This window comes from Pseudonaja textilis, chromosome 5, assembly GCF_049901715.1.
Source record: "Pseudonaja textilis isolate UNSWEBS1 chromosome 5, rPseTex1.2, whole genome shotgun sequence".
NCBI classification, from domain to species: Eukaryota; Metazoa; Chordata; class Lepidosauria; order Squamata; family Elapidae; genus Pseudonaja; species Pseudonaja textilis.
This window is the reverse complement of record NC_141994.1, coordinates 37256249-37281566: the sequence shown is the minus strand read 5'-3', so window position 1 is coordinate 37281566 and position 25318 is coordinate 37256249. Positions and strand designations below refer to the sequence as shown.

The window sequence follows — 25318 nt, the reverse complement described above, 5'->3', positions numbered from 1 at the left end:
AGAATAGTACAGGGAGAATAAAAAATGTAAAAGATAACAATAGAAAAGGAAGGTAATTAGAAGATTAGAAACTGCAAAAGTACTTTTTCCCCCTTAAATTCAGCTTGACAAGGAATAAAAGGGACAATTTTTCAGGAATGTTTGAAGTCAGAGTTTTTATTTCTCTTCTTGCTCTTTTCTGTGTGCCTCATATTTTTGTCATTTCCCCTTTTCCTTTTTTATTGATATTTTTATATAGTTATAGTTGCATTAATAACATATACACTAACAGAATGCATTCTCTATCTAATAAAATGATGCATGACCACAAGACCCATTTCATGGTAGGCAACCTATGGACTGTGGCTGGAGATACTTTTTAATTTTCCCCAAGTTTCTTGCTCAGTCTGATTGAGTTTCAGATGAGAATGATTTTAAATGAGAACTGGGCATGCTAGTGGCAACTTACACTTTAACACTTTTATTTCTCCAAGTTCCTCAATGCTCTATTGGCATCCTTAAAAATAAAACGATGCATGACCACAAGACCCATTTTGTTTAACAGCATGTCCATCTGCCCTTGAACTGTGTCATTGGGTACTGGCACAATTTAAGGACTAATCTCATCTGTTAAATCAACTCTCCTTCTGTGAAGACATAGTCCTACTCATGGGAATCGTTTTATGTAAACTCCTACCAGAAAAGTGCCCTATTCTCCTCCCCTGGAACTTGCTATTTCTTATTTCTCTCTTGATTATGCTTTCCCTCTCTTCCATTGCTGAAAAATACTCCTTAACTATGACTACCTCTACTAATTTTCATATGATATTATTTTTTCTTTAAACAAAAATTATCAATAAGCACTAAAATCACCCTAAAGAAATCCTAACAAAATCAAATAAATACCTGCCTTCTCCATGTGCCATTATTAAAACAGAACTTGGAAGTGTATAGAATATACTTCTAGTCTGAAGGAACAACATGAAATTTTAAATGGCTATATTTAGCGTATTTCCTCTTGTCAAATTTTGTGTACATCTATTTGCATGGATATTGATATACACTCTTTGATAAATAGATTATAAATGAATGGCCATATATCTTACTGAAAGTTAGGCCTTGAGTGCTTATATTTAGTAAATGAATACACCTATTTTGTTAAAAATAGAATATGCAGAGAATCATTTTATTGTTATACTTCAGAAACTGGGACTATATTTAATAATAATAATAGTAATAATAATAATAATAATAAAAATTGAAGGATTTTTCAAGGCTAATTATTGTTTACTTAATTTTTCAGATTATCACGGTTTTAATAACATTGATTCAAAAAATAGTATCCATTGTTCTGCTATATTAAATCTATGCACCTCATAAAGATGAAACATTGCTGAGCAATTTTTCCAATTTCTCCAAAAACATTTTGACCAAAATGATTAACATTGCTAATATTGATGGTAATATGTAACAATCTCTCTAATTTCAGTTAATCTAATGCAATTTCAAGTCAATGTAGCATCTATGTGACTTATTTTTATCTTGACTTGGTAGCAATATCCAAACACAAATGTAAAGGGCTTTTATGTTATGTTATATTTCATTTCTATATGCCAGTTCATACTACCTTTGGGGTTTTAGAAATTCCTCTGCACTGGCAAATAATTATAACAGCCATTCCACAAAAGAAAAAAAAACATTAGCATGTTATTATTCTAAGGTTTTTTGGTGAACAAGTTTAAAACTGTTCTTTAGTAACTTCTTTGTATTGGGACAGGAGCTAACAAGAAATTTCAACAGGCTATCATGAAGCCAAATGACAACTGTCCCTTTGTTGTTTTCTCATAGTGAAACCAGAGTGCAAGATAAGGACTGAAATTGAATTGGCTGATGTTGCTATGTCAAGTTAACTTTGGTGATTACTATATAAGTAAAAGGAGTATCTTCATAACATCTACAAATGGTCTTTCTAGTACAATGGACAGAAAGATATCTTTCAGGGTATTCTGCGTTCATTGCTGATGAAGGCAGACAGAAGAACCAGAATTGAAGCCAACATACAGTATATTTGATGAAAATATATCATGGAAACAATCTAAATATAGCAACCATGGATACAACATATTATTTTATTAGGTAATCATTTTCGAATCTCCTTGTCCTACCACAAAAAATGTTAAGCTACAGTAGCCATTCTATATTTGAAAAAGAATGATGACTTCATGAAAATCTGTAGGTTTTGAATACCAATGAAATTATCAAATTATGTACATCTGTATATTCATACAATCATTTAAGCTACTTTAGATAGATTGGAAGGACAACGAATGTATAACCTTATAGCTCTTGGTTAGCAATAATAATTAAAATATATGACTTTATGTATGACTTTCCTTATCTCATTTATTTACTATGGTAGCAGGTTTTTTCTCCAATATACAAAAACCGATCCAACTATTGGTTTTTAAACAGCTGCATTAATTTGTTGGGTGATACAACATGGCAATGTGCATATAAATACACATTTACAGAGGTAATTTCAATGAGGTTAAATTCCTGTTTCCTCAAGCCAGTTCAAAGTGTTGTTTTTTGCATTCAGTGTGCCTATTTTTTTTAAAGAACAGCCATGAGGCTTTTGTTGCTGAAAAAGATTTAATGCTCTGAAAAATATGGCATCCAGATATTTAATATTATGATAGCTCTCTCTCCTTAAACCAGCTTTCTCTCTCCTGAAGCCAGCTGTATTCTGAAGGCTTGATTTTGCTAATTGAAAACACATACAGTAGCTTGATAAAGAAGAATGAAATAATAAAAAAGAAAATGAAAAAGATTTATCTTTGGGGTGCATCACCAGACTCAGGGTGGTTCTGCTTCATCTTGCCAATGACCATGCTATAATATGCTGTCAGGCCTTTTCATCCTCATGTGGGGATAGTAAGCATTTCACTTGAACTTTTATTTCTGCTGTTACTGCCAGGCTGCAATGCGTGATTTTCGAAAGCAGTCAAAATGTCAACAGTATTTTTTTATTGTTAAAAAGAACCATGTATTACTGAATCACTTTGGAGTTGTCATTTTCTTTTTGACAGACCTCAATGTGCTACTTTCACAACAGATATCGAACTGTTCTTCAGGTTCTTGGTGATGCTGCTTAAGAAACTTGAATATATTAATTTTACATTCTAGTAGAGAGAAGTTCCCTGAGGATGGGCTCCAGCACGAGTCTGAAAGCTCAGAAGATTAAACTTCTGATTCCGGTGACTGACTCAGATTGGATCCTGCAACATTATCTTGGGATACGTATATTCATATGAACTTTTTCTGCAGGAGAAAACTCCAACTTTAAATAATAGAAAGTCATGCAAAAGAAATGCCCTCTTCATGGTAGTTTCTCTTCTTTCAAATAATTATTTTAAAAATGTACTTGGCATGATTTAAAAAATGTGTTATGTTAACACGTTTTGAACACTACTATGCCTTGTATCCCTGATTCAGTTCCAACAATGTTAGAAATTGTTGCAAGGGGCTTCTGGACAATGGGCATCTGAAGATGGCTCTATGAAAGGGGAGCCAATATTTGCAGCAAAGACCAAGGAACAAGTAAGTAGACCAGTTCTTTAAAACCTCTCTGCATAAGGAGTGAACAGGGGTATAGTCCACATGTGCTATGGATGCCCCTCCTGGCAAGATGATGACAGGATGGTAATTTTCTGTGGGTTTGAATACTTGGAGATGATGGGATCAACCATCTGGCTCACAAACACAGCAGAGACTTTTAAAGGACATGAAGCTCATAAACCACACTTTCTAATTACTTTTGCCTATTAGATTTACTTTGGTTATCCAGAAGTTGAAAGTCATAACAAAAGATAAATGATAATATAAGAAACTGGACACTAGAGAAAATTAAAGATTTTAAGCAGAAAAAAATATATTTGATGTCAATTCATATTGAACTTACAAAATGACACAAAACATTATAACATCTGAAATATTAAGATTTTTAAAGAATGGAATCAGAATTAGGTAATTACAATATCAGCACTTTCAGGAATCATATGATAGACTTTATTTATGACGTAAAGACAGAGGTGGAACAAATTTTATCGAACAAGACAGAGAACATACAGAATGTGGACCTATAAATGACAGGCCAAGAGAATGATTTTGAAAAGGACCCTTTACTTGATATACAAAAGAAACTGACTGAAGTTTTAAAGATCAACAAGAAAATACAAATGATAAACCAACAGAATGCCTTGGAAAATGTTTTCCAATTAATCTACAAAAGAGAAGAAAGCTTTGAAGAAATCTGTCGAATGGGATATAGAAGAATTGAAGAAAAATCAAGTTCTATGACAATATTTGATTGGATTAAAGACTAGGACACTCAGAAGTAAAAGGAATATAAAAGTGGTTCGTTTGTTCTAGGTGAGACTTTTTATTTTTGTTTTGCAGTGCAAAATATTTATGGAGTTTTAGCTGAATTTAAATATTCATGTTTTATTTATTTATAGATAACATCTGGGATATGGGATGAAGAAATGTATTTAATCTTATAGGGGCTGAGGAGACATTAAATTTGTTTACATTTAAATTTTTTTATATGAAGGTTGGAAGTCACTTCTTTATATATATTTTTTCTTTATTATATATTTTGTCTTTTTCCCACCACATTTTTTTTTCTTTCCATCCATTCTTTTTCTCTAAGTTTAGTTTGTATTAGTACTTAGTATAATTAAAATTCTTAATAACATTATATTAAAAAAATTATTTATGCCAACCACAATTATTAAATGAGTTTTACCTGAAGCAAAAGGAACAATCAATGGCTGTTTGAAAACAACATTCTACATTCTTTGTGCAGCCTGCAAAGAACAGTGCCAAAAAATTCCCATTGGTGCTGTCGAGGCTGCTAAGTGGTGCACAGAATTGCAATCATATCATTCTAACACTGAAAGATCTACAGTGATTGTCAGTTTGGCTCAATTTAAAGTGTTCGTTTTATCCTCTGATGATTTAAACAGCTTAGCTATACAGGTAGTTAGCTGAAGGATTATCTGCCTCGTTATGTACCTGTCTACTGAGTGTCTAATTAACAATTGCAGGATAAGTTGCTATAGAATGCTACAGCGTGCAGATAGGGAAGATGGTTAGAAAAGCTAGTTCTTCTTTATTCATATTTTTAAAAGTCATTTTTTCTTCTTTTGCAAAATGTGACAAAGGGAAAAAAGTCCACACACAAACATATAGATAGCCCTTGCCTTACCACCATTTGTTTAATGACTGTTTAAAGTTGTGAGGGTGCTGAAAAAAAGTGAATTATGATTGTCCTCAGTTATGACTGTTGCAGTGACCCTGCAGTGATGTGATCCAAATTTGGGCACTTGGCAATTAGCATATATGTATGATGGTTCCAATGTACTAGGGTCATATGATCATTACCTTGCAGCTGGTTTCCAAAAAGCAAAGTCAATGGGATGCTGGATTTGCTTAATAAAACAGCAAAATCTAGCACAACCCAGTTAATGACTGTATTACTTAGCTATTCCAATCCCAATTGTAGTCATATGTTGAGGACAATATATATCAGACTTGTTTCAAGAATTAATCACCCAATAATATTAAGTATAAGAAAGAGAGCAACTGGCTCAACCTAAAAACAAATTGGGATCTGTACAGTATAAACTTCTTTTCAAATATCACTTTCTGAACTTGCTTTAAAGCAGGCGGTCAAACTCATGGCCCACGGGCCAGATGCATCATGTACCGGCCACACCCCCAGTTTAGCAAAGGAGAAAAAAGTTGTGATACATCATGTGACAACGTGTCATCGTGAGTTTGATACCCTTGCTTTAAAGTATGTGAGTGGTATCTCACATTATTTACTTTCCAATATAACTGTATTTATTGTTTAAAATGCAGCTGAAATATAAATTCCCAGCTTTGGACAATTAAATATCATGTGGTAACATGAACTAAGGATGAGTTTTACATTTTTTTTCAATAGCTATATATCAAGAACTTGATACTCAATGGGAAAAAAACCCTAAAGAATTATTATTTCATTCCATAGGGTAACAAAATGAACATTTAAAATATTATTTAATTAACATAATCTCACTTCCTAAAGAATTATAATCCTTTAAATGTTGTAGTTATATAGTTTTGGAAAAAATAAAGCACATATGTGTTCCAGACATCACAAATTGCTTACAATTAAACTTCCCTGGTTCTTTAGTCCAAATATTTTCAGAATTATTCTGCATATAATTATATACCATATGGAAAATATAAGCATGCTCAAATCATTGAATTTTTATTTATAGGAGTCAAGCTGTGTCTTTTTATGCTCAAGACACAGTTTAATCATTGCAACATATAGACCTTTGTTGCATGTATCAGATAGTAAATCTCTCTTTACATATGGTTATACTTTGTATTGTATCAGAATTATAATCAAAGTCATAGGCTGTGTTGTATCTTTTTGTACATTTTATATTTGATGCCAGGAGGCATTGGTAAAGTATATATGTGACAGATGATTACATATAATTACCGCCAATGTATACTGATCTTTCTAAGAACTGTGATGGCACAGTGGTTAAAAGGCAGTACTGCAGGCTACTTCTGCTAACTGCTGGCTGCCAGCAATTCAACAGTTTGATTCTGAGCAGCTCAAGGTTGACTCAGCCTTCCATCCTTCCAAGGTCGGTAAAATGAGGACCCAGATTGTTGGGGGGCAATATGCTGACTCTGTAAAATCATTTAGAAAGGGCTGTGAAGCACTGTGAAGATCTAAGTCGAAGTGCTATTGCTACTACACAACCAATTTTGCAATATCTACATTATGAGCTATTTTAAAAAAAATAGGTTAAAATGTTTCTGATATTTCAATCTTTACATTGTATCAGAAGTTTGATTCATCCAATAAAATTTAACCTCTCGGTAATAGGCTCAGTAATACTACACAAGTGAGTTCAAGTTAGTCTGGTCAATAATACCAGGTATTAATTACCTGGCAATTTATCTCTTATCAGTTGCCCTGTGAGCTAGTTCCATCATTAGCTTCTCCTATTGATTTATTGTTAAGTTCATGAGGAAACTGCATTGCCTATAATGAAAACTGTCTGAGAAATAGTCTAGACAGGGGACTGTCATTCTTACGCTCCAGATTCATACCTTTCTCTAAATTCCACTGATAAATGTCTGGAGTAATTCTCTTCTCATTCATTTTTTTCAATCTGCAGCATGAGCTTTTCTAAATCTGACACTGACTCTATCCCTTTGACAAAGATTGGGTTTGCCCGAAGACTTTTTACACTATCTAGGCAATACAGCATGATAACAAAGCTGCTTATACAAAAGCTTACTAGACTAAGGTTACTTCATCATTAATTACTATACAATATCTTATACCTAAAAAAAAAAGGGGCGGGGGTAGACAACAAGTGACCAAGGAAAATGGCTAGGGAGAGATGTTTTTAAATTCCTGGCCTCAGAGACCTAATGATCCACTGTAATGAATATGTCTACAGATATTTTTTGTCTGAATTTGGGGCTCTTTTTATAAAGAATGCATTCTTCAGATAATTTTGATATATCTTTTTATTTGATTTGATATGCTTTGGTATGATATTCCATACAGTATGTCAGGCACCAGAGAAATCAGGAGATCCTGGCACAAATGGATATAAAGAATTATTGCATACTTAAGTTTTCTTCAAGAACCTGAACTACTAAAGATCAAAGGAACTTGGCAATAGATAAGGAATTCAAGATCGGCTGGACTTAGATCTCTCTTGAAGGGTCTCATGTGTGATTATGACCTCTCCCTCAGGCTCAGCCTGGTCATCTCCTACACCATACATGCATATACCAAAAAAAGAATTTCAAAGAATGCAAGGGAGAGAGAGAGAGAGAGAGAGAGAGAGAGAGGAGAGAGGGAGGGAGGGAGGGAGGGAGGAGGGAGGGAGGAGGAGGGAGGGAGGGAGGGAGAGGGAGGGAGGGAGGGAGGAGAGACTTTTATTTTTCCTGGGGTGTCTTAGTTCCTCCTTTATCCAAAGCCATCTCTTTTTTATCCCTAGAGAAGATGAAGGCATCTGCTGGAGTAACAGTTAAGTTGTTGGTTAAGCGTGGTTTATATATTTTTAAAATTTACTTTATATCCTGTCATTATTTTTACAAATAACTCAAGGCAGCAAGCATATCCAACACGCCTTCTTCTTCCTATTCCCCCCCTCCCCCAGCAACCCTGTGATGTGAATTGGGCTGAGAGACAGTGACTGGTCCAAGGCCACCCAGCTGGCTTTCCTGGCTAAGCAGGCAGTGGAACTCATGGTCTCTTGCTTTCTAGCCTGGTGTCTTAGACTACCAGTAGACTAAACTGGCTCTATTGAATCCTTTGGGGCCATCTCCCTTCAACCTGCCTGAAAAGGCTGTTTTATGAGTAAACATTGGCAAAGGGCATACTATGATTGTCATCTTGAACTCCTATAGGAAAGGCAAGATATAAATATAAAAAAATTGAACTATCGAATAATAATCTTTGTGGTTTGGCTAATGTCCACTTCTGTACCTTGTGGGCTATTTTAATTTAGATTTATAAATCTATGAAATTTGTTTTACCTCTTGTGGTTTGCAGTCCACATAGCAAATATTAAAGTACACAGGTCTGGTGATCAATGTCTACATGTTCTTGTGGTGAAGGTTCAAAGGTTGGAAGTCAACCTTTACATACATTTATTCCAATGTCATTCCAGTACTTAACTAGCAGTTAAGTATGGCCATTTAGCTCTATTTCGATTTTATCAAATATGTCTGCTAGATTCTATTTTATTCTACTACAGGTAATTTTTATTCCAGTGACTTGGAGTCAGCATATTGTGTTCATCAAAAAGAGAAATCCTTACCCTGTGTATTTTCAAGATTAATCATATTCATGATTATTTTTAAATTGATCATGAACATTATCACATCATATTCTGAATGGTGAGGCTATAAATTAGATATGTCTGATCAGCATATGCTCCGTGGCACTGCTGAGGAAAGTATTTTGGAAAGATTATTGTTTAAAAGTCAGTCACGATATATCCCTTAATCAGTTAGAGAATGAGACTCTGTAAGGATTAATCATATTGGGTTTGGCAGTCCTAATTGGAAGAATCATCCCACTACACAGTATTGTATGCCTTTCATCTACAACTATCTGTCATAAGAGAATATAAACATTCTCTTGGATATAGAACGAAAGACCTTGTTTTCATGTACATACTGTTAGTATGGTCTTAGCAGACTGAACTGTACTGTTTGCATTTGTGTATGATGCTAATATCTATCTGTCTGTCTGTCTGTTGTCTGTCTGTCATCTACCTACCTAGCTGCTGCCTGCCTGCCTATTTACCCATCTATTATCAATATTCAGCAAGCATATATAACACTACACCTATCTCCCAGAGTTTTTGGCCCTAACTACAGTTGATGGGCAGCTAGTAGGCTAAACGCTTCAATTAATTCTTGCAGAGAACTCCAGAGGAATGTTGGGCGTCAGCTGCTGCTCCTGCTGCCTAAGGCAACAACCTCATTCTACCCAATGGTAGGGTCAGTCCTTGGCAAAAATTGTTAGTGAAAGCTGACAAGATGTCAGATATACCAGTTATCTACTGGGAAGATATATGCCAAAAAATATAGCATGGTGGTAAAGGAAGAAGTTCAGAAGGAGGAGTCAATAAATACCATGTTTTGTCTTGTACTTTGTTGCATTAAATCCAATAGTGTCCATTTCCTTAGCTGTACCAAATATCTATATGGATGATATAGATTATCCATATAGGTATTCGGTACAGTTAAAGAAATATTAGATTTAATGCAACAAAGGACAAGACAAAACATGGTATCTATTTAAAGAATATGACTCAATGTGAGCCCTACATTTACAGCAATCAAAAGGTTGAGTTCCTCAAAGTTCTATTAATTCACTTTCTTGCTTTCTCTGACATACGATCTTAAAATGTTGCAGCCTCATGCTGACCTGATCTAAGCTCTTGGCTGGGGTTAGGTGGGAGACTTGAGGGAACATGTGAGGTGGGTAGAGTTGATTGGGAATCAAAATGCTTCCTGGAAGAATGTCTTTTTAAACTTCCGTAGATTTGCATTCTGCAAGAAAGACGTACAAATCTATTCTAAATCATGGAAATAGAAAAAGAAAGGGAATATGAATTTTAAAATGTAAATAAACCCAAGTCAGAAAGTGATATGCCAATTATAAAGGATATGAATTTTATCTACTGTGTGAAAACAGGAGTTTTTACTCTTGTGATTAAAAAAAAAATGGTTTAAAGCAACAGCTGCTTTTCTTTCCTTGCCTAAAAAGAGGAAAGATGTTCAATTGTGCTGCCAAAACCCATTCTTTGAACCAAAATGAACCTATCTCTGTTTTTCTTTCCCTTCACTAATTTCTAAGCCATAGTTTACATGAGATGCAGTAATTTGCCATGTTTAGTTACTAAATTAGAAATGGCAGAACTAATCCTAAGGACATAGGGGAGAAGGATGAAGGTGTGCTCATAATTTGTCAGTGCCAAAACATGCTTGATATTGTGAAAAAACTTCCCCAATGAAGGAGAGAGAACTCTCAGCTGTGCCCCAAGATTTGAGATCTTAGAATACCAATATAATATTGCTGCACATATACTTTAAATTCTCTGGTTTGCATTCCTTTGTCAAGGTTTCACTAGACATTGTGACATCAAATTATGTGCATATGTCAAAAGTTTAGCAATATTGCTTTCAAAATTTAAATAGAGCACTAAAATGTTATATTATCAGTTAGCAAAGACACATATACACACACACGTAAACTTAAAGCTAGATTGGGTTTCTTGGCACAGGCACCATTTAATTAACTATCGTAAGGAGAATACTGTGCCAATTTTAAATAGCCCTTAAGAGATATGCTACATGTGCTTGCCAAGAACCAAGCTTGCAAACAGAAAGGCGAGAAAGATTGGAAAGCTACTGAATAGGACAATCTCCAAACATAACATTGGAACATTTCAATGCTATTTAAAGGATGTATATTTTGTATGCAATTACAGTATATATATAGGTACAGTTGAGCTCCTGGTCATCACTTTTTGAACTACCAAGTAATTTCTTTTCCATGTATATAGACTTGTAATATACCTGCATGTGGCTTTCCAGTTATATTTTTGATAAGGGCCAGTTTTTCATGTGCTCTTCTTCTGTTTAATATGGATTTCATTTCAAATTTGGCCTGTTGCCTAATGCCAAAGCATAGGGACCCATTTTGAAAAATTGCAACATGCAGCCAAACATACAAACAAAAATTTAACTGTTTCAGATGTGAAGCTGAATTGGGGGAAAGAAGCTTTTTTATTACTATAAAGTAATAATATTCTAAAGAAAAAATAATATTGGGGATAATCCAACACGGACATTAAATCACATGATAGGAATGCACTTCCATTTCTTGGGATCAAATTGCAATGAAAAGGCACATGAAAAATACGGATGAGTAAAAATAAGAACTCCTCAAAATATGCAATGAAAAATGACTTTTTAAAAATAAAAAATCAAGTGTAAGAAAATAAATTATGCATAGCTAATCCTCCCTAATTTGTAAAAGTAGATTGTAAGTGGGCAACAACCCTAGACTACAGAGGGCAGTTTATGTTTATCCATCTCTGTTCTAAAACAGCAGCCTAGAAAATGCTTACTTCTAAAACATGCAAAATAGGATTTAAAAATAAGTAGATTAAATTAGAACATTAGTTGCTTTTACTCTGCATCTGATAGCAACAATAGCTTAATATTTATATAATGCTTTCAAATGATCAATGCACTTAATTAATCCAAAACAAATTAATTAATCTAAAACTAATTGCATCAATAATTTTACTAAGGCAGGGATGGTAAACATGCAGGCATATTGCTGAACTCTGATAATAGGATTCTATGTTAGCTAGAGCTGTCAGTAATTGTATAACCACAACTTCTTTACTCTGCTGTTAGGTACAGAAAGTAGTATTACTTCCATATTGTAGATAATATGTGACTATTGTAGATAAGTGAGAAAGTGATATATATAAGCAGGGGTGGGATTCAATTTTTTTAACAACCAGTTCCGTGGGTGTGGTTTAGTTGGTGGGCGTGGCTTGGCGGTCATGTGACCGGGTGGACGTGGCTTGGCGGTCATGTTATTGGCCAACTCAATATCACTCACATCGAGGCACACATCTCGTCGCCTGGCCTCTCATGACTGTGGGGATGCTGCAACAATCGTAAGTGTGAAAAATGGTCATAAGTCACTTTTTTCAGTGCCATTGTAACTTTGAGTGGTCACTCCACACAAGCAAAGTACCAGCAAAGGAGGGAAAAAAAAACTCCAGAGAAGTTCCTGAGACAGGAAATCTAGTCCTGCCAAGAATGTAATAAGGGTTAACGGAGAGGCAGTTTCTGTAAGCAATACCAGAATGTTTCCTTCCTGCCTTCCTTACAGGATTAGGCCAATAATTTCTTCTAACAACCAGTTCTCCAAACTGCTTAGAATGTTAACAATGGTTCTAGCGAACAGGTGCGAACTGGTAGAAACCCACCCCTGTATATAAGGTAAGGGAACAACACCTGATACATACTCTGTGTGTGTGTGTGTGTGTGCGTGTGTGTGTGTGCATTTTCATTAGTGCCTTCTGAATTAAAATTAATTTATAATTAAAAATAAATTAATTAATATAAATTAATTAATTTAGAATAAAATTAATTTCAATAGAATTGTAGCCAATAATAATAAAATAAGGTCAGTCCAGAAATACAGGAGATACAATAAATTTAACAAAAATGTGGTCACCAATAATAAAAATACCTGAATGAAATGCTTAATACAGCATTAATTTTCTTGTGGTGAGTTGTCCTATGGCAACTTGCCACAGCAAGTTGGCTGTGATGAGTTGTCCTGGACCCCCCCGCCCCGTTAACATACTGTTATTGTAATTAACTTGTAGAAAATTTACTGCAGCATCTTAACCCAATTGTTCCAAAATATAATTGATTCATCCTGGATTAAATATCAAATATAAATATGCATTTCTGATCAGGAGTAGCTGAAACAGTTAGACACTATCCATACAAAATTACAGCAATTATCATGAAACTCATGAGAGTTTTTGTTTAGATATATATATTATCAAATATATATATCATATATATTTTCAGACTGATACAATTTGAACATGATTTTTCAGGTCCTTAGAGACTATGAATTTTCAAGTTAATCTAAACTTTAACATGCTAATTCTTAAAGGTAGTTCCCAAAGTTTAAATATACTCCATATGCAGAAAAGATCTATTTATAGTTATTCTCAAAATATACTATAAATAAGCAGAAAGGTTACACACTGCATAAAAAAATTACGGATGGTATCTTAAGAGCCACTTACTAAAAATCAAGTGAGAATGGTGTTTTTAATTTTTTTCAATATACATTGTGCTTATAATTCTATTTTAATCCCTGTGAGCTGCCCAGAGTAACATTGGTTAGACGGAAGGCCATATGTCAATATAAATTAATAAAATTTATCCTCTTTTCTAACTAACTAATACACTATAGGAATAAGATTATTTGCTGAATAAGGGCCAGATACAATATTTTACAAGAATAAAAATCTTGTAAAAATTTTTTTAACTGAGTTCAAGCACAAAGTTTAAATCTCAGATGCTACTACATTGCTATGTATCTAACATTTCATGGACTTGTATCAAAGAAGTACAGTTAAAAGTCACAGATAAAATGACACAGACAGTTTAGGACCCACTATGTCGTTTCTAAGGGACTAAGACTCAACATTATGAAATAGGAAGCTGAATTCCAATTAAGGATGTGACATTTATTCAACCGTTCTTGCAGAGTTATACTGTGTTTAAAAACTACTGCCTTTCCTAATCCCCTTATAGGCCCTTACAGAAGTTTAGAAGAGCAGGAGCCGATCTCACCTCAGTGGGGTAAGGTGTTCCAAAGAGCAACAGCCACAATAGAGAACAACCTTATTATGGTCCCTGCCAATTCAGGAATGTCTGGAAAGCCCAAGAGCTGAAATCAATGCAATCCAGGCCTGTCCAGCATTGGGAAAAACAATAATCACTGGAGAGCTGCCCTAACAAAAGCAGGGGAGAATCAGCTGATGATGATCAATAGTGGTGAAAGACAACAGATACCTGTCAGAGTATACTCATGAACTTGAATAGAGCTTAGTAACAAGGTCAGCCAATGAGAGCTGAATTGAGGGCTGAAACTTAAAGAGAGAATTTGGGTGTGGTTTATCTCTGTTCTGTGCTCAGCTCGAAAGTGAAAGTGAAACTAACTTGCTTGCCTGTCTGCTGAACTAAAGTGAAACTGATGTCTGTTTCTAAGCTTTTGAGTTGCTCTTCTGCTCTGAACCTGTAACATGTCTGCTTCTGTTTGAGTTTGCTCCATGTTGAAGAAATCTACAACTGTTATTGTAAAATTTACTTCATGTATTTATAAAGAAGTTAAATGAAGCCTCAGCCATCTGTGTTTACTTTTCTGGCGCTGAATTTACTCTGAACAATCCCCTGCATCAAGAAACAGCTGCCTCTCCTGCCTGATCTATGGACATAGAGAGCAAAGCAGAGCAAAATATAGAGGAGGTTTGCAATGCTGTTTGTGAGACAGCACTCCTGCTCCTCCTCACAAGGAACAGGGGATGATTTAGTCAGATTCACGAGGAAGGTACGTTTGTCGAGAGAAACTGCTTGGCTTGGCGTGCAGTTCTATAGCTATAGTTTGTTAATGTAGAAAACTATATATGTAGGTGATATAGGCAGCTGTTGTGCTCCCTTGAACATGACTATGAATGATCCAGAGACCATGGGGAAATCATGAAACATACTGTATGATTATAATCAGTTAACAAGAGGCAAAGAGATACTGTTGTATGTCATGAATGGTGGGAAGGAAAGAGAAAAATCACTGGGTGTCAGCTTTCCCAGGTAAACTGGAGAAAAACAGAATGATTTAATTGATCTAATTCTATGTTATTTTACTGCTGTATTAAGAGAATCTTGAAAATCTGAAAGCACCAACTTCCCACCATCCCTTTTAACTATTAGACCAGCTCTTTCCTTAATTTCTTTCTCTGACCGTCAAGCCATTGGGGGTTCCTGTGTCTCTTGTCTGATTGTTTCCTAGGCAGTAACTCTTCCCCTCATGCTCCAAGGTCATCCACACATTCCATTCCACACATTCCATTCCATCAAGCCATTCTCAGAGTAAAGAATTAATGAGAATAATACATTTCTAAGTAAGGTGACTGTTTCAAATAGAAATCTTCTCATATGTATACATGTAATCATATGTATATATGGCAAGTGAATGAACCTATAAGCATGACTTATTTAATTATGAAAGACTCAGATAATTAGTGAAAGATACAAGGTAATGAAATATTTGAATATTTGTGAGGGTGCAAAAATGGATGAGAAGAAAAGTGGATATAAAAAAATAAAGAGTAGGAAACTAGGGAGCAAATAGAATTAATTCATAAAGAGAAGGTTCAGTTCTCAAAACAAGGATTACTCTCACAGCAGACTGAGTGTAAAGAGAACGTATAGAACAGAATGAATGTAAAGAGAACATATAGAACCACAATGAAAGGAATGATGAAAGGAAATATTACTTGCTATGCAGTGGTGGGATTCATTTTTTTTTATTACTGGTTCTGTGGGTGTGGCTTGGTGGGCATGGCAAGGGAAGGGTACTGTAAAATCTCCAGTCAGAGGTGGTATTTTAGTTTCTCTGAACTACTCAAAATTTCCACTACCGGTTCTCAAGAACTGGTCAGAACCTGCTGAATACCACTTCTGATGCTATGAGAATGTTGCAAAACACTGAGAGCCAATCTGAATGTTGCAAAATATTGAGATCCATTTTAGTGTAATGGTTGAGGTGCTGGTCTAGAAACCAGAAAACTGTGAGTTCTAGTTGCACTTTAGGAATCAAAGCTGGCTGGGTTGTTGTTGTGGGACAATAGAGGAGTTAGGAATATTATACATGTTCACCATCTTTTAAAAAGATTAATAGAGGCAGGATAAAAAAATCCTATCTAAATAACCCATGGCTGCAAGGGTAGACGGGGCATATGGATAAATATTAAAATATAGGTATAGTTTGTAGTTTTATGGGATGTGATACAACTTAATGTGTGTATGAAGTTGTACCTATGTTTGATATTTGGAAGAATACTATTAATACTCTCTTATAAAAAGAAAATATGACATAATGCAAAAATTACAGAAGGATTAGTTTTTCAATGTGCTTGGAAAAATCTTTGGATGAATTTTTATTGGAATAGTACAGGAATAGATAATGATCAAAATAAAATAAAAAATATACCAATAAGGCCATGTTGTTGATTGGGGATCTGAATGATTTGCAATAAAGCGTAAAGTCTATGAGACAACAAGGAATATGGACCTATAAATTAATATATCAAAGACCAAGTATATGTGGGAAAATGGAGTGAAAATTGCAAGTATACAAGCAGAAAAAATTAAAACAAGTAGATTAATTTGTGTGTCTTAGCAGACTGTGTCTTAAATATGGGAAATGTTGGTTAGGTATTATTTAAGAAGTGTGTGTGGTTCAACAAGAATGAATGGTGTTTAATGCAAAAATTAATAACTAGTATCTCAGTCATTAATACAAGAATGATTGTGGTGTGAATAACAAAATGGGAAAAGACAGACCATAGTAATGTGGTTGGATAGAACTGATGAAAGCCTCAAAACGAGGGAAGTTGTAAAAAGAATCTTAAATTTAAATTCTTCCTTTTCTTTAGGAAGAAATAGGTTGGGCAGAAAGAGACTGATTGCCTTGAAGTTACTAATAAACTTTCACAGCTGCCAGTGCATTGGAACCTGAGTTTCTCCAAGTATCAACCAAGAGTTAATGCAGACAAAAGAAGCAGTTTATTTATTAACAATCACATATCCACCAAGATTCAGGATAAATAGCTTGGTGTGTTTTCCCCCCAAGCATAATGACTGAATCGTGGCTATACATGATCTTAATGATGGGGTTGATTTGAACCTTGATTCTCCTGATCTTAATCTGGTATTTTAACCTGGGTGCAAATGGAATCCAAATTGTTTAAGCCAGTTCTGCATGGTTACATTATTTCATTGCACCATCATATACCACAGCAAAAACTAAAGTATTTTTAGTTAGAAAGAAGCACAACAGGCTTTTAATTACTTAGGTTGGTAACAAACTACATTATGCTATAATCCATTAAAACAACACATGATTGCTATTAGAAGGACCAGAATGTGTTTCTAATTAAATAGTTTTTAAAATAATATAGTTTCTTGGTAATATGCTCCAGAAAGTTGGGGCATAAGGAAAGATTCCTTGTTGAGCTAAATACCATGTATGGCAGAGAAGTTTTGCTTTTACCAGCAGTATGCTTTATTTGGTGGACTTCTGAACAAAATATTTTGCATAAACGATAGGGAAACCATTTACATACTCAGAAACCATAATCTATAAATACTTGCCATCCCTCGTAAAATTATCCCATGGAACTGTGCTTGTTTTGCCTAAAGGTATATTCAGACCTTTTATTATGAGTGTTTGCACGCATGTGTTATTATGCTAATATACATGTAATAGTTAATCAAAACTTTTTGAATAAGTAGAGCAGAAACAGCTGCATTTGACAAGCTGATGAAGATATAGGGCTTAAAACTGTCACAGGTTTGACAGTCCTGATATGAGACTAGTCAGATTGTGTGATGTAGGTCATGACACTCACAGTGGTTGGGACTGAAAATGTATGATCTGCTCAGCTTTTATTTAACACTTCAGAGTTATACTTCAAAGTGTTTATACTTTTTAAGAGCATGTGTGTGATTAATTTCACCAGCTTTCTTTCAAGATAATAGCTTTTTAAAAAGTTCAGACATCAAACACAATTCCTGAATGTTCTATCTTTATAGAAATATTGTTCCTTCCAACACAGGATTTCATATGAAAGCATAGTCTCTGGTTTTGCAAAATGAAACTGAATACTTACAGTAAAAAGTTATTCTAATTAGCATGTTTAAAGCCCCTAATATTTTGATCGATCATACAACACCATGTACCAATATATTCAAATATACTATCCATTGTGAAGACTATAATAAGGAATGAAGTATAATCTCTAAGGAGAGTGCTTTTGTTCATATGTAGGAATTTTTAAAAAAAATCTGGGTATCTTTAGCCTAAAGAAGCAAAGGCTTAGGAGAAACATGGCAGCAGTTTTTAAATAGTTAAAGAGCTGCCAAAGGAAGAAGTTGTGTAGTCATTCCTAGTAACACTTAAGGTAAGGCAAATTTCACTGGGTGGGCTGAAAGGAAAGTGATCAAGATTGAAATAATACTATGAAAGCCATTAAGCAATGGAACTTCCTGCCTCTTGAAGTCATGGCTACTTGATCAGCCCTTTGTCTGGGCTAGTCTGAGAATTCTGCACAGGCATGGAATTACATTAGAAGACTTCCAAAGTCCTTTCTAGATCCATGATAATTTTACAATCCTTGTCTATTATCATTTTGATTGCTTTTAATATGTACTGTATTTTTCGGAGTATAGGACACTTCGAAGTATAAGACGCACCTAGCTTTTTGGGAGGAAAAAAAAAAATCTGCCTCTGCCTTCCAGCAATTTGCCTCCTTGCAGCAAACAGCCTGTTCAGCTTCAGCACAGCCTGATTAGCACAAAAAGTTGATTGTCAGTTAGATCGGCCTCCTGACGACCAGCTGTTTCAGGCTGCAGGGATTGCCATCACCTATTAGTCCCTCTGCACACCCCATTTTTGGCCTCTGCATCCTGTTTTTGACCGTGCGCCCCATTTTTGGCCTCTGAGCACCCCATTTTCCACCCGTTTTGATCCCTACCGTCTGGATCAGGCTGAAAACAGGGTGTGCAGAGGCTGAAAATGGGATTTGGAGGCCAAAAATGAGGTGCATGGAGGCTGCAATAGGCACTGGCGATCCCTGCAGCCTGAAACAGCTGATCATCGTGAGGCTGATCTAACCAACAATCAGCTGCTTGTGCTAATCAGTCTGTGCTGAAGCTGACCAGGCTGTTTGCTGTTTGTAGCAAGGAGGCAAATTGCTGGGAGGCACAGGCTGAAAGGTGTGTGCTGGTGGGTGGGTGGGGCTTCAGCAACATTCGCTGTATAAGATGCACAGACATTCCCACCCACTTTTGTCTTATGCAACAAAAATATGGTAAATAAAATGAAAATAGTTTTAAAATTTAAGACAGCAATGTTTCTTTTCTTACCCTTCTATGAATCTACAATAATTAGTTGACAAATGTTAAGGTTTATTAGAGTGCTGCTGTGGGTTGCTTTTAAAAGATGCTTACAGACCAAACCATTATTATAATAATTCTTCAAAATGTATTGGTTTTCTTTCTGTTATAATTCAAGGTCTCTGTAATGTATTTTTTAAAGAAAGTACTTACATTAGGTCTTAGCTCAGCGGCCATTTTGTAATATTTTTCAGCTGCTTCATTGAGACTAGCTTGTCTATTGAGAGAAGAAAAAAGGGCAAGTTCAGTGAAAGTCAATCTGGTAATGGAAAGTGAAAAATTAATTGAATCATTGACATTAATAGTTAAAATACATTTCCAGCTACTGATTATGATATGAATGTTTCAATATATATGTATGTATGTATGTATCTATGTATGTATGTATCTATGTATGTAGGTCTAGGTGTGTTCGGGTCTTTTCCCATGTAACATTAAGAGTATCTTGGCGACGTTTGGCGAGGTCCCACTCGCCATCCTCAGGCTGGTACTTTGACCCGTGCCACTGTTTGCACTGGCACGGCGAAGCACCAGCCTGAGGATGGCGAGTGGGACCTCACCGAAAGGTCGCCAAGATACTCTTAATCTTATACGGGAAAAGACCCGAACACACCTAGTCCTATATACCTGTTCCTGTACAGCATTCAGTTTTGTTCGGGTATTTTCCCAGGTCATTATAGTTGTACTTTTAAAGTTGTAGCAACGTTTTGGAAGAATCTCATCTGCCATCATCAGGCTTCTGTATTGTGTTCGTCTGTGAGTCAGACTTTCACAGCCATTTCTGTTAGCACCAAATTTAAAACGCAGGCAGATCTAAGTTACTGTCTCTCCTTGAAACAGACCCTTCTAGACCCAATGTTAGTAATTTGTTCTTATATTGTCTAGGGGATGGCTCCTCATACATCACTTCTCAGGTTTCCAATTTTTTTTAAGAGCTGTAACCATCAGAGGAGAACGCTGTAATTCCCCTTAGTCAAGTTTTTGGTGACCAATTGTTCATGATTAATTTTCCCATGTTCTTCTTTTGTTGTACTTGTGTTTTGGTCTGTGACCGCAAATAAATTATTATTATTATTATTATTATTATTATTATTATTATTATTATTATTATTATTATTATTATTATTATTATATTAAAAATTAACTTGTAAACAATTTTAATTCATGTCTTAGCTTTTAAAATTGGAACTTAAACCCCAATATAATGCTAATCATTAAAGTTACATGAAAACATAGTTCCCAATTTCAGATATAGCAAACTACAGTAGTTTAATATATCTAAACCACTAGAATGAAGCAAAAAGATAGAAATGGTCCCAGAAGTTGTGTTGCTTTAGGAACATTATCATTTATTTCTAAAGAGCCATTGAATTGGATGACACCATAATTCTATATAGCTGAATAGATTAGCCTATGTGTCTATGGCAACTGTGGGCAAGCAAGTCAACGCAGAAAGCACTGCATTCACTTTAAAAAGAAAAAAAAACACTCACAAAAAATGAGCCTGAGGAAGGAATGAATGATTGTTGATACTCTTGAATAGATACATAAACTATCTATTTTGGGTTACCTTTTAACTTTCAAACATTAAGAAAGCAAGCTCAAAAGATTGAGTTGAATAAGTAATTCAGAGATGATATGGTCACCCACAAAAAAATGGCTGCCTATTCTTACTGATGGTTAACATTCATTCTGCTTGGTTGGATCATCTACTTCAGGGCTGACAACTTGTGGCCGGATGTGTCACATGCTGGCCATGCCCACACCTGGTTTAGCGAAGGGGGAAAAAGTCACGATATCACATGACAATGCAAGTTTGACACTCCTGATCTACTTGTTTTGCACTGCATTCACTTAATTCAACCCAGTGAAACAATCAATGCATGATGCGATTAGAGGCTGGTTGCAGAGCCTGATGCTGATATAACATAAAGGGTGCAACTGGTACAAAATCTCCAACTGGCTTCTGTGAATAAGGGAGGATTAAAACTTAGTTCAGCACCTGAACCACTGTACCACCCAATGTTATGGATAGCAATTGTTTGTTCTAAAATTGAGAGTTGTCATCAAATCTCTCCTGTACTTGTTATCTTCATGTGCTATATTCATTTATCAGGAAAAAAAACTCTGCTGATTTTAAATATAAAGTGAATGGAATGTACTACTAGTAAACGTGCTATGTAAGCATTAGTCTCTGTTACAGCCTCAATAAAAATGACAAACGAAATAATGGCAAAATTGGCACAGGATTCCAGTGTGAGTTGTCTTCATTAAAGTAATCAGATCTAGCCATGATTTTAAAAAGCAGGATGTATACAATGTATACAAGCATGAAGCTAAGAAATGCCATGTAATCTTCTTTTTTCATTCTGGAAAAAGTATACGCATATTAAACTTGTTAATTTTATGTAGTAAAATATTGATGGTGATACTGAAGACAATGAAATAAAAAGACCTAAGCATATGAGCCGCATTGAACACAACATCAAACTCTGTATTATCCAACTCAGCTGCTTTCTTGGCCATCTCTGCTGCTTCCATCAACCGAGATTCTTCTAACAGAAACTGGCCTGAAAAACAGATATTAACAATTACAGCATACATTACACTTTAATACTGACAGGGCTATATCACTCTATGAACGATAGTTTCCATAAATAAAAAAAGATCCTTTTTTGTTGGTTCTTCCTTCCCCCTTTCCAATTGTCAAAAATGCTCCAAAAAGGAACAGCATGGGATACTGCAAAACCAAGAGTAAATCTGGGTAGGAAAAGACATCCTTATTCTGAATTCTATTTGGGGAAGCCTCTGCTGAAGCAAAGAACCTTCTATGAACAGAAGGAAAAAATGCAATACAATTATTTAATTTTCAAGTGGCTGTAACTTAAATATAAGTTTTAGAACAACTGAACAAAACATTATGCTTGTTGACAAGTTGGAGGACAGCAATTAACTACTGATTAATTTTAATTTGGTCTAGTTTCTTTTCAAAGCATTACAAAATATGCCAAAATACTCTCAGCATTCTAAGATCATTCTGATCCAGTTAAACTTACAATAAGAGAACAATTTGCATTGTGAATTATTAACTGCATGCTATGTTAACCAAAATGAACTAAGAAGAAAATTAAAAACATTAACAAAGAAAAACTCTGCAGGTTCAGCTAGAGAACAACACGCTACATGATCAGTTGTAAATTATATCAAGTGAGTGCATAATTACAGTCATTTATTGCAAATAATAAATTTTATTATAACACAGAAATATTACATGCTTTGCAATTATTAGGAAAATGTATTATTCAAAGGAAATTAACTTGAAATCTCAGCGGTTATTATTATAAAGAGTGTTATTTGGCAGAACTTTTCTGTCATTGTTTTGTGTCTGTTGCAGTATACTAAAAAGAATAAAATCTAATGGTAGTTCTCAATTTATGACCATAATTGGAAACAGAATTTTCCACTGCTATGCAAGGCCATTGTTTAGTGGGTTGCACTTGATTTTTTGCCAACTGAAGTTATTAAGTGAATCTGGTTCCCCAATGACTATGCTTATAGGAAGCCAGCTGGGAGGTCATAAATGGTGATCACATGAGCCCAGGATGCTGCAACCATTGTAAACATGCGGGTTGCCTAGCAGTTGAATGTTGATCTCATGATTGCGGGAATGCTATGACAGTCATGAGTGCAAGGACCAGTCATGTCACTTTTCTCAGTAGTAGTGTAACTTTAAACAGTTATTAAACAAATGGCTGTAAGTCAAGGACTATCTTATAAGGTTCTATGAACATACTGAATCATACTAAACAATCTGGGAATATACTGTTAGCAGTAGCAGTGCTAAATGTTTCAAAACTGTTATCAAGCTATGGAATCAGATAAAATCAGCAGCAGAAACATGGAATTAGTGCTCCTTTATCAAAGTAACAACCTGTCATAAGAAGATCTCTGTAAGAATGTGATTCAGATAAGCACAAATACACTGCAGTAACTTGGAACACTAGAAAAAGGAAACAGGCTACCTGTACAATATCTTCCAACAAAATGAAAAGACACACAGCTTTAGTAAAAAGTTCCTGAGCACGCAACCTAATGTAGCACAACCAACAGAAGTTATGAAAAGGATAATACTGCCATATGTCAAAAACCTATCAGAAATAACCAACGGACTATTACACTCACACATTCACACTCACAGAAACATATACATGCTGATTAGAATTTAGTGGCCTAAATTCTAATTGTCTACTTCTGTGCATCCTTCCATAATAGTTATGCCAGGGCAAGACCCCAAATGTACATCTATTTGTCCTTGCAAGGTAATTGATTTTAAAGAGCTTTCAATCATAAATGAAGCCTGATAGTTCTTTACAAAATATTTTATTTGAAATGTTTTGAACTTGAAATTCCTTATTTCAAGCTTGAAATAAACTGAAGATTTTATTTTAACTTAACTGAAGAGTTAAGTTAATACTATTACGATACTGATACTATTATGTCCCTACTGTAAATATTTTTAGTTTAAAGTGGTTCCACTTTGAGATTAAGACTTCCAGCATTCACAGAATAGTATAAAGAATATGTGCAGTAAAGCTGAAACTACCAATAAATTATATATTTTAGCTTGAAAATACATTTAAAGCTCAAAACATATCTCAAAATGTTCTACCCAGCTTTACAGCTATTCACTAAACTTTCAAAAAGATTTTTGGAGGATTTCATCCTGCAGCATAGTGGAAAAGTATAAGAGTCCTACAAAACACTTTTCTATACATAATAAAAATTAATTAGTAAAAGTAACCCACTTAAATATCGTGCACTTCACAAAGAACATTCTAATTTCCAATTAATATTGATCACAAATAATTTTTTTTAGATGTCAAAAGTCCCATTTACCAGTGTTCATCATTTATGTGATCTATATCATTATATAGATTACTGATGAAAAATGGCAACTGGTATCTCCTTGGGAACTGATGGCCATGCCACTGGCCATATAGGCCTCAGTGGATTATTCAGATAATACTCTGCCAGTACTTTAAAATAAAATAAAAAAACACATTCATTCATAAAGAATTTTGTACAATAAAATAGAATCCAAAGGAACGAATTTATTGGCAAACTTACTTACCATAATGCATATAACAGTTTCCCTTCAAAGGATCCAACTGAATTGCCTTTAAGAAATATCTTTCTGCCTCTCTCTTGCGACCCTTAAGAAAGAAAAAGCAAAAACAGATTTTTGACACCAGTTTACAACTACTTATAAGCAAAGACCTACAACTGAGAAACTGAAACATTAATTTTACAGAATTAATGAATTAGCATAGTCCTACTAGAACATAAATCTCACTCTATCTTTTTCTGTTTAAATAATATATTTTCTATTACTACAAATAATGCTGATTATTTTTAGGTGAGTGTGATATGGAAAAACAAAAATGGACTTAGTTTGGTTTAAGGACCGAGAACATTTCCTATACTTGAAATACAATTTGTAACTAGAGCAAGACCAAACAGAACTAGATGAAGAACTATATTTCACACCATATCAATGTATAACAGAACTAGGATTGATGTGGTTTCCCCCCCATGAGCATTACATATCCTGAGATTAAAGAAAGAAAGATGAGAAATCTGTATGTTCTTTCTCATCAGGAACTGTTTTACACAATTAGTGTGTGAGCATTTCCTGGCAATGTGTAGAGCAAAGCAACATTTCCATATAGATTAGCCTTAGCTCAAATCATTTTTATTTACTGTTGGATCGGAAGACTGAGGTTCTAGTAGAATGTTCCCCTCACTGTGCTCCCAATTGTGTACATGGAGCAAACAGAATTTCTAATATGAAGTACATAATCACATCTGTAGAATTTTCTATTGATAGGATTTCTCAGCAACAAATGCACACAGTGAAAACTAGAAGCTAACTATGGATATTGTA

At 34.8% G+C, this 25318-nt stretch overlaps 1 protein-coding gene across 2 annotated transcripts in view; it reads right to left on the bottom strand.

Moving 5' to 3' along the window:
* Positions 1–25318, bottom strand: part of TMTC2 (transmembrane O-mannosyltransferase targeting cadherins 2) — a 187562-nt gene that overhangs the window by 6169 nt on the left and 156075 nt on the right. For both annotated transcript variants that reach the window (XM_026699094.2, XM_087934516.1), the window contains 3 exons: positions 24506–24587; positions 21830–21944; positions 19528–19591 (listed from right to left, as the gene is read on the bottom strand). In XM_026699094.2, coding sequence (XP_026554879.2) covers positions 19528–19591; positions 21830–21944; positions 24506–24587 — 261 coding nt within the window. The remainder of the gene's footprint in view (positions 1–19527; positions 19592–21829; positions 21945–24505; positions 24588–25318) is intronic.